At 35.7% G+C, this 10663-nt stretch overlaps 1 protein-coding gene across 1 annotated transcript in view; it reads left to right on the top strand.

Annotated features, from left to right (window-relative positions):
• The window catches only part of CHMP2B (charged multivesicular body protein 2B), a 31698-nt gene extending 21244 nt beyond the window's left edge, over positions 1-10454 (top strand). Inside the window, exons 3-6 of the mRNA XM_006155336.3 lie at positions 122-316; positions 3416-3518; positions 9313-9419; positions 9620-10454. Of these exons, the coding sequence (XP_006155398.1) occupies positions 122-316; positions 3416-3518; positions 9313-9419; positions 9620-9730 (516 nt within the window). The 3' untranslated portion in view covers positions 9731-10454. The remainder of the gene's footprint in view (positions 1-121; positions 317-3415; positions 3519-9312; positions 9420-9619) is intronic.
• Positions 10455-10663: the final 209 nt, after the last annotated feature.

The raw sequence follows: 10663 nt of genomic DNA, 5'->3' as shown, positions 1-10663 counted from the left end.
TCCCTTTTTTTGGTAAGGGAGAAAGGATATGTTATGTATGATAGAGTTTTTCTTCTGAAATATATAATTTGAAAAACACTACTTACTGATTTTATTTCCTCCTTTTTATTTGCTCTTTTAGGAATTAGAAATTAAGAAAATGGCCAAAATTGGTAATAAAGAGGCTTGTAGGGTTTTAGCCAAACAGCTTGTACATCTACGGAAACAGAAAACAAGAACTTTTGCAGTAAGCTCAAAAGTCACGTCTATGTCCACACAAACAAAGGTGATGAATTCCCAGATGAAGATGGCCGGAGCAATGTCTACCACGGCAAAAGTGAGTGGGAGCCTCTGCATCCATAGATTTATGGTTCCATCTAAAATACTTAAATATTGATATTCAAACCAGATTTAAAGTACCTCCTTAGCCAGAATCTATGATATTTTTAATAAAATTAGTTATAATTCTAGATAATCCAGCAAATTACTTTTATATTCTTTGTTATAGATTGTAATATAAAACTTTCTGTTTTAGGATATTTCCATTTTTCCAAGATAACATGTAGTTTCTAAATTTATAAAATGAACTGAAACAAGTTTGCCTCTTCTCTTTTAAATTGTCTTAAGAGTTTTGAATTTCTTATTTTATTAATCTGTTAATTCTGACTACTTGAGTAATAATATCCCCTTTATTCATTTTTATGACTGTGTCAGGACACATGAATACTGTCAGAAGTATTTATTACTGTTTTTCAGGAATTTATGTTTAACTTACTGTTTATACGTATAATATAATCTATGCGTGTATTGTTTCAGTGTTTTTACTGTAGCATATAAAAAGACACTGAGCCTTTCAGTCATTTATTAAATAAGGAGCTCCTTGATATATATTAAATACTATGAGTAATCAAAAGAGATGTAAGACAAAGGCCTTGCTTGTATAGATTATATAATTCAGTTGAGGGGAGCTTAAGATATTTCTTCATAGAAAACCACTCACTCACTGTATATCATTCTGTGCTGAGTTCCTTTGAACTGAACAGACACTTTAATACAGTGATTTAAAAACTGCAGAAGCCATAGGCCTTAAAAATATCAGCAGATGGGGACCAGCAGATGGTATAATGGTTATGCCGCTGGACTCCCATGTAGTCATCTGCAACTCAAGTCCTGGACCACTGCGGTAGGAGTCTCCCACCTTGCGGTTTAAACTCACTGCAGGTGCATGTGCGTGCATGCTCAAAATCCTGAGAGGAGAATGGTGGAGTAGGGGGTGTAGTGTGGCCATCTCCCCTGAAGGATGAGTTCTCACTTTCTTTCTCTTTGACTAGCATATGCACCCTGGAGCAAAGAGTTTCTGTTTAAAAAAAATATTCACAGGCACTAGAAGTAGGGGAAGTGGAATATGAACATGAATAACAAAAGGAAAAAGTCGGGACCAGCATTTGGTGTAATTGCTGTGTCGTTGGACTCCCATGTAGTCGACCGCGGTTCGAGTCCTGGACCCAGTGGCTTAAACTCACACTGGGCGTGTGTGCGTGTGTGCCCAAGCTCCTGAGAGGAGAATGGAGGAGAAAGGATTGTGTGTGGCCATCCCCCCAGAGGGTGATTTCTCACTTTCTATTTCTCTGTCTCTCTCTTTCTGGAGAGCCCATACATCCTATAGCAAAAACCTCTCCAGAAAAAAGGGGAAACGTCATAGAAAAATATTACAAAGCTTATTTTAGAAAATAGTGTATATATAGTCAATTCTTTATGTTCATAGTCATTATAATCTATGAAGTCAGAAACACTGAAATAGTAAATATTGAACTGTTGTTCTTAGGCGGAAATAGAGGGCTAGGTTCCTATGGGCCTTTGGTCATAACATTTTTATTTCCTTATCTATACCTCCCTAACTCTGTTAAATGTCTGTTTCTGCTTCAAGACACCATTTTTGATTTCTTGACCTCACAGCCAACAGCACTATACCTCATTTCTGAGTGAAGCTTATCTAACACGTATTTTCTCCATAAAGTTCATCACGCCCTTCTTTAACTTAGGAACACAGGACAGCATGTTAGTATTATGCTTTTAGACTACTTTTAAGCATTGAAATTATTAGTAAAAAGCACAAAAATGAGAAAAATGTACCACCAAATAGACTATGAAAAAGACACTCCTTTACGTGTGAAAACTGAGACAGGAAGGTGGAATATTGCCTTGTTTGACCTTAATTAGAAACATGCTTGAGGCATGATGCAAATTCTTTGTTGCTTTGTACATGTTCACAAATGAACATTACAGCATTGCAAGTATTGTTTTGAGTTACAAATGTTAATGAATAGGCAGATTTACAAATATGGAATCCACAATTCAAGTGAGGATTGATTATAACTGCTTTTTAGACTACAGAGCACATGAAAGTAAAATGCATACTTCTTATGAGGTACCAAAAATACAGTGACACATTAAGTTCTTTTAAATAATAGAGACAAAGTTTTTTTTAATTAATTATTTAATTTTATTCATCATCATTTTTTTATATTTGACCAGAGAGAGATGGAAAATGGGAAAGCAAGTCACCAGGTCTGGGTCTCAAAACCTGGTTAGCCATCTGAGAGTCCAGTATCTTTACCATCATGCCACCTGCTGACCCCAGAATAATAGAAAGTTTTAGTTGGAACTTTGTTTCTCAGTTAATCTACTCTACTCTTGAAGGGACATAGTCATTTAAAATGAATGGTACAATACAGCAGGTTATTAGACTAGGCATGCTAATACATACTCTCATCCTTTTTAATTTAGACATTAAAAATTTTAATGAAATTTTTATTAAAAATTAAACTGAAATGCTTTTAGGTTCCACATGGTAACACACTAGACACTGTGGCTAGGCAAGCTAAGGCCACACAGGAGACCATGCTCAGTTCTTGGCCCATCCTAAAGGGCCCATGTGGCAACAGGTGCTTGCAGTTTGAGTTATTTGGGAGGCTGAGGCCATGGGCCTCAGAGAGAGCCTGTCTTGAGGAGTCCGGTGTGGTGGGCCTCTGGGCTCAGCCACGAAGCAGCCTGAGGCAAGAGGATTACCATATAGCAAGACCCTGTCTAAAACATAACACATTCACACATGGAAAAACATCCCTTTTAATTTAGGAATTATCTCCTTGCCATGTAACAGGTAAATTTAGTTTTCCATTTGAATGGCAGTAGATTTTATGTTTATTTTTTTATTACATAATTTTTGTCTACTGTTCAGATGTGGTTATTCACACTAATTTTCAGATGACTTTTGTTTTTTTCTAGAATACTTAAACCTCTGTGTTTGATAATAGCAGGGTGAATGTTTTTAAAGGCTGTCTGTATTTGGTGTGTTCCCTTTTGACTTAATCTATAATAAGATTTCAATAATTAATGAAATTGTATAACTAAAATAAAATCTTTCATGTATTTGAAGACAATGCAGGCAGTTAACAAGAAGATGGATCCACAAAAGACACTACAAACAATGCAGAATTTCCAGAAGGAAAATATGAAAATGGAAATGACTGAAGAAATGAGTAAGTTTAACTTTTATAATGAAATTATTATTATTATTATTATTATTATTATTATTATTCTTTTGCTATAGGGTGTGTGCACTTGCCAGAAAGACAAAGAGAGACAGAAAGCAAGAAATCACCTCCAAGTGGGGATGACCGCACCACAATCTCTTCTCCTCCATTCTCCTCTCGGGATCTTGGGCACACACACACACACACACACACACACACATGCTTCCAGCGTGAGTTTAAGCCACTGGGTGTGGGACTCGAACCATGGTTCACTACATGGGAGTCCAGTGACATAGCCATTACACCAACTGCTGGTCCCGAAATTTGGTTTTCTTATCTGTAAATTAGCTGACTTTATTTAGTAGCAGTCTCTAGTTTTCTTCCATGTAGGCACAAATGATTAAACAGGTCCAGCCACAGGGGCACAAGTAGGTGGATGCCACAGTGTGATGGCTCGAGCCCTGTGGAAGGCCTGGATTTCATACCCAGCCCAACCTAAACAGTCCAGGCACAGTGCCTCACATGTATAATCTTAGCTAAGAGGAAGGGTGGAGCAGGAAGATCATGACATGGTGAAACCTTGTCAAAAATACTGCTCCCCCACCCCCATCACATACTTTCTCTCTTTGTCTTTCTTACTAAAAAAATAGTAAGTTGAAACAAATGGCAAAGTAGCCTATGGGTAGACATTTATATTGTAATTTAAGTGTGTGTGTGTGTGTGTGTGTGTGTGTGTGTATGTGTGTTTCTTTCTTTCTTCCTTTCTTTTTTTGATCTACCGAAAACACATGTGCTTCCTGGAGAGGGACAGAGAGATAAAGGCAAAATGAGAAAGCACGTCCCATGTGGCATGGTCATGCTACAAATCCTTCTCCTTCGTTTTTCCCTCCTTTCAGGATTTTGGAAACACACGTATACACAGGCATCTGGCATGTTTCTTAAGCTGCCATGTCATGAACTGGAACCACATGGTCAGCTATGTGGGATCCAGTTGCCTTAACCACCAGTGGGGCTGGCCCACTTACATGCATTTTTTAATTGGCAATGTAAAAGCTCAAATTTAGATTGATATGTTATGCTATATTTCTATTGTACATTAACTCATCAATTTAACTGTATTGTTTTGTATATTTTAAAAAACAGTGAATAAAACTTCCTGTTATAAATTCAGTTATGTTGACTCTTTCATACTATAGATCTGTTAGTATTGGTAGTGTAAATAATGATGCTCTTTATTTTTTCTTTTTCTTTTTTTTTCCTTATAAAAGCCATTTAATATTTATTTATTTCCTTTTTAAACATAAACTTATTATATATTAAAGATGGAAAGATGGATAAAATAAGAACAGAGCATGTAAAAATCACCTCCTTCATATCACTCAGATATAGTTACTCTTACTACAGTTTTTTCCTGTATTTTCTCATATTTCATAAAAGTGATGATGTTATATATGCAACTATGAATCTTACACTAAATTATGAATTTTATGCCTTTATTTTATTTTATTTTTATTTATTCCATGGACAACAAAGAGAGAAATCATCCCCAGCAGGTTTTCAGCACTGGGATATACCCGCAGCCTTCAGCCAGCCCTGATCATGGGCAGGTGTGTGCCTGGTGTACTGAGAGAGGGCTCCAGGCTTGAACCAGGACTCTTCCTATGTGGGATTACTTCATGGAGTGTTGTATTTTACCACTGCACCACAATTGGCCCTGAATCTTAGGCTTTTTTAAAATGTAAGAGTAAAACATTAGCACATACTCATGACCTTAATCTTCTCCAAAGTCTTTCTTATTTATGGAGTGAGAGAGAAACAAACATTCTCAATACGACTTCCTCCCCAAATTTCCCAGCCAGCCAGGATCATGGGGGCATGTGCATGGCCATGTGTTGGCCAACCGGGGAACTGAACCTGCCAGCTACCGCACAGATCCAGCTTCTATTGAGCAGTGCATTTCCACTGCACCTCTGAACTGGCTCTTAACTCTTTTCCCCCCCTTTTTGTCAATTTTTAAAAATTTATATTTAATCACTGAATATCTTTATAGCATACAACATGGGTTTTCCCCGCATGAATACAGTGCTTATTAGTCAGAGACATTACCGTGTACATTATCATCAGATAACTTTTCATCTTTGTGTCTATTCAATGTTTTTTTGTTTTTTTTGGGAACCAGCAGTTAGAGTAATGGCTATGTCTCTGGCCTCCCACGTAGTCGACCGCAGTTTGCGTCCCGGACCCGGTGGCTTAAAACTCACACTGGGCACCTGTGCGTGTGTGCCCAAGATCCCGAGAGGAGAATGGAGGAGATGGGATTGTGGCATGACCATCCCCCCTGGGGGGTGATTTTTCGCTTTCTGTCTCTATGTCTCTGTCTGTCTGTCTGGCGAGCGCACACGCCCTATAGCGAAAACCTCTCCAAAAAAAAATGTTTTTTGTTTTTTTTAAAAAAACAGCTTTTATAGTGCATAACATGCCCTAATTAATCAAACCATTCTTACATTGGTCAGTAAGATTATTTTTAACATTTCTAGTGTACTTGATAACCCTTTGGAAACTGTTGTTATATTATCTATGTCTGAATTTTTAAAATTTCTTTATAGAGTGCTAACTTTTAGAAGGTTTTTGGTTCATATAACCAATTTCTTCCTAGAATGATTGTACCAAGTTTTGTTTCACCAGTAATGACTGTGTCATCCCTCTCAGCGCCAGCATTGAGCCATTGTTTATATTGTATATCAAGGACTAGTATTGTTTCAAAAAGACACTTTCTAAAATACAACTACTTAGGAAGATGCCAGCTTACCTCCGTTCATTTTAATTTAACAGCTCTTCATAGCACTTAGTATGTAAAATACTATCTAATTATATTACCAGGACTACTCACCTAATCATCATTCTAATATTCCTTGAGTACATATTTTTCTTCGAGTGTATAATGATACTGTATAGTGTCTTTGATAGTTCCAAGAGCTATTTACTTTTTAGTTCAAGTCTTAGAAAAATAGGACTTTTATTCAAGGGTCTTTAAACACCGTTAGTGAATTTTTAATGATGGTGACAGTCGTCATCCCTGCTAGCACAGTATCTAACATGTGTATGTGCTTTCCAGTGATGGCCTGGGTGTGAGTAGGTCTTACCAAAAAAATTAACTTCCATTAAGCTATAATGAAAGAATCGGCAATTCCTTATGTTTACTCTCACAGTGGTTCTCAGTTGTATTTTAGTACTTTGCAAGACAGTCTGAAATAAGTTATTGATGATTAGTCATTTTTTTTCAGTCATCTCATCTAGTATACTGACAATATTTCATCCCAAGATAAATCCAAAATGTAAATGGACATGTCTTTTTCCAATTAGAATTGATATTGTGCTCTAAAACTTGTTCACATTCATAGTTTTAAAACAAACATCATTGGGAAATCTTTATTCTACCTATTATTAGGTGTTTTATAGTTTTTCTGAATGCATTTTAGTTTGTTAATCTCTGATTATACCTCTCTGGTCTTTTTCATTTGTCATCTTTCAGTTTTTCTGGAACAGCTTCTTTATTCCAACCATAACATACTCTGACCTGGGAACCTCATTTCCTTTATTACTTCATTACTATCTGAGTAACACATACTAAATTATTTTTCCAGAAACTCTGAGCATGCTATCTAGATTCCTTCAGTGGTTTCCTGTTGACTACAAAGTAAAAATCCCAAATCATAAATCAAAACAAGTTTCCAGTTAAGCTCCTTTATCTTGCTATTGAGAATACTGAGCCCTGGGGAGTAAAGAGACTTTCTCCCACTGTTGCATGAGTACTATATGGAAGGACTAAGATTCTAATTTAAGTTCTAACATTCTTTTCTTCAGGGATGCTATCCCATTTCTTTTTGTTCTTAATTACCTTACCTTTTTCCAGATTTTTTAATGTGAAGCTAGCACCAAAAAAACAAACAAACAAACAGGAAAACAGACCATCAAGTTAGATTCCTACAAATCAGAGATCTTAACCAATGTCAAGGATATAAGCCATTGAAATGGACAGGCCAAGCAGAGAGGTTAGGGCCTCCCAAACAATTCACCAGATCCCTCCACCCCCACATCAGATACAAGCTCTGATGCAGAATATACAACATGTGCTTGATCCAGTTTGCCTATCATTTCATGTTGAGCATTTAGGTTATGAACTCTCTCTCATTTATACTCCAGTCACCTACCTTATGTGACATTTTCTAGTTCACAAATCTATAGAGCATAGGTTTGTTACTATAACAATTTTAAACCAGGACATTCTACTAAGAGCATTCCATACCTTCTGTTAGCAAATGTGTTTGTTTACCTTTAGCCTAATTATCAACAGGGCTACAGGAGTTCATACAAAGTTACCTGTCTTCTGTGAGATCCCCCTGTGATCAGGAGGAGAACAGTTTAAGACCAGTTTCTTTCTTTTTTTTTTTGTCTCCCAGACATTTACATTCATACACCTTAAATAACAACCAAACAGAAGAACTTACTTGTTTTTGTGTGTCCCCATTTTCTGTCCATGACTGTGCTCATGCTGTTCTCTCTCTGTGTATGCTATATCCTGTGTATCCTTTCTGGAATACCGCGTATGCTACTTTCTTCTAGTTGGCTATAATCTCTTTCTAATAAACTTTATAATCATTTTTTTTATTTACCATAATTTATTTATTTTCTTCTCTACTTCAGTGTAAACTATCTGAAGTTTTCATTCTTCTTTATCTATCTATCCATTGTATTTGTACTGCATGCCAGACACCTAAGTATCCACTTTCAAAGATAAGTAAAACATAATCACAAGCCTTCACAATTTCCTTTTCATAACTTAAGACTTCTATACAGAATGTTTTCTCATGTATTTTGGGGAAGGAAGGGAGGTAGGATGAGTTATAACAGTAATAGTCTTTCAAAGTTAAATTAGACATCATTCTTTGGATAAGTGTAATATATTAATAAAATATTAAACCCTAGATGTAATTAGAATACTCAACCTATATCTTAAATGTATATTTAAAAAGTATGGAATATGGTAATAACTGCTAATAAAGAGTAAATTGTGTCCCTAATATTAATGGGATGTTTTTTAATTGCCAGAGGGCACATGTGCTTGCCAGCAAGAGATGTGGGGGGTGCCCCTCCATGGGATGTGGTCACACCACAATCCCTTCACCTTCATTTCTCCATCCTCGGGCACATGTGCTTGCCAGCAAGAGATGTGGGGGGTGCCCCTCCATGGGATGTGGTCACACCACAATCCCTTCACCTTCATTTCCCCATCCTCTTTTGGACACCTGGGTTCAGATTTGAACCTTGGCTGAATATGTAGAATTCACGCTCCCTTAATCACTAGACTATGGGGCTGGCCCTTAAAAGTGTGTTAATATTTGATTCTTGAATATTCTTCTTTGGTTAACTTTAATTATTGTGGCTTCATAGGTATAACTTATGGAATTGTATTTAGAAACCCTAAGTCTGTGGTGGTGAATATCACATAGTTTGTCTTCTATTAGGGTATAATTTTTTAAACCATCAGAGTAGACTTGCTCTATCATAGGGTAATTTGTGTTAAAATAACCATTATTCCATATTTAGTGACTCAGAAATGCATTTATCAATGTACTTCCTGACATTTGAAAGTAATTTTTGTAGTTCGCTAGCTTAACTAACTTTGCCTTCTGTAATATACAAAATACATTTACATATATTTGAGTTATTTTCTAAAAACATAATCTAACCTGAAACCAGTTTGAAAATAACTGCCATGTTCTCCTTCTACCCTTCTTAGTCAATGACACACTTGATGACATCTTTGACGGATCTGATGATGAAGAAGAAAGCCAGGATATTGTGAATCAAGTTCTTGATGAAATTGGAATAGAAATTTCTGGAAAGGTATGAGCATCTTGACTGTTGAAAATAGTGTCCACCATTTTTTGTCACTTAATTGTTTTAAGTTGTCCTTTACTGTTAGGTACATGTTTTTATATTTATCTCAAAGGTAAATTAAACTTCTTTGCAGCATATCCTTTATAATCTATCCCAAATGTTTGTTAATATACATTTTTCTTCTTCTTTCTCTTTCTTCAATATAGATGGCCAAAGCTCCATCAGCTGCTCGAAGCTTACCATCTGCTTCTACTTCAAAAGCTACCATCTCCGATGAAGAGATTGAGCGACAACTAAAAGCTTTAGGAGTAGATTAAGTCAACAAAGGCATATTATTTTTGCTTACTTATAATAATTATTTATAATTATGAGCCAGGCACAGTGCAAATTCCTTTTACAAAACACATTTATTATTATTTGGCAAAATGAAGACCATGAGTGAACAGGTGTTTCCCAACCCCCTGGTTATTTTGGATCTTTTGCCAAAGAATGACAATGATGTGGAAATGGGAACAGTTTGGATTTTAATTAGAACTATTTAGGAGCGATGATGTGTAAAAGGTTAACTTTTCTGCATAACACAGAGAACTTATATTCATTACTTAATGCCAATTTATGTTCTAAATCTTTTTACATTGAATACAAAAATCTTGTTTAATGCCAGTAGGCACCCATTTAAAGAGACTTGTAAAAACATTAAAAGTATATCATTAATTCTGTATCTGTTGCTTGTCCTTTGTAGGCAGTTATGTGTTATGACCATAGGTGAATCTGCTGTCAAGTTATTTTTAAGTGATCTAAAAGGAGAGTGCTACTTCAACATTCGTCTTAAACAAAAACTGTCATCAACGTTTTCTTTTCATTTTTTCCTTGGGGAGAATATTCTATTCCTTAGTACCTTTCGAACTCTGCTTGTCTTAAATAGCACAGACATATTGTGCACATCTTTAAATTATTTTAATGGACAAAAAAGAATTACATTTTAAAATAATTGAGGCCTATTACAAAAGTCATGCAGGCTCTTTTTTGTAATGCTTAGAAAAGTGAATTGAGTATAATTAGTTAAAAAAGGCACTGCATAACATTTTATAGTAATAAAACACTATATTTTAGTCTTCTAAGGAATGAGAAAATTTTCTTTATATGTATTATAATTTAATGCCTATTCGACCTTGAACTTTACTAGTGTGTATATGGAACCCCCTAAAGTGAAAGAAACCATTGTTCTCAGTTAACTATTATTACTATAA

Source organism: Tupaia chinensis, unplaced genomic scaffold, assembly GCF_000334495.1.
Source record: "Tupaia chinensis unplaced genomic scaffold, TupChi_1.0 Scaffold000448_1, whole genome shotgun sequence".
Classification (NCBI taxonomy): Eukaryota; Metazoa; Chordata; class Mammalia; order Scandentia; family Tupaiidae; genus Tupaia; species Tupaia belangeri.
This window is presented reverse-complemented; position numbering and strand designations above follow the sequence as displayed.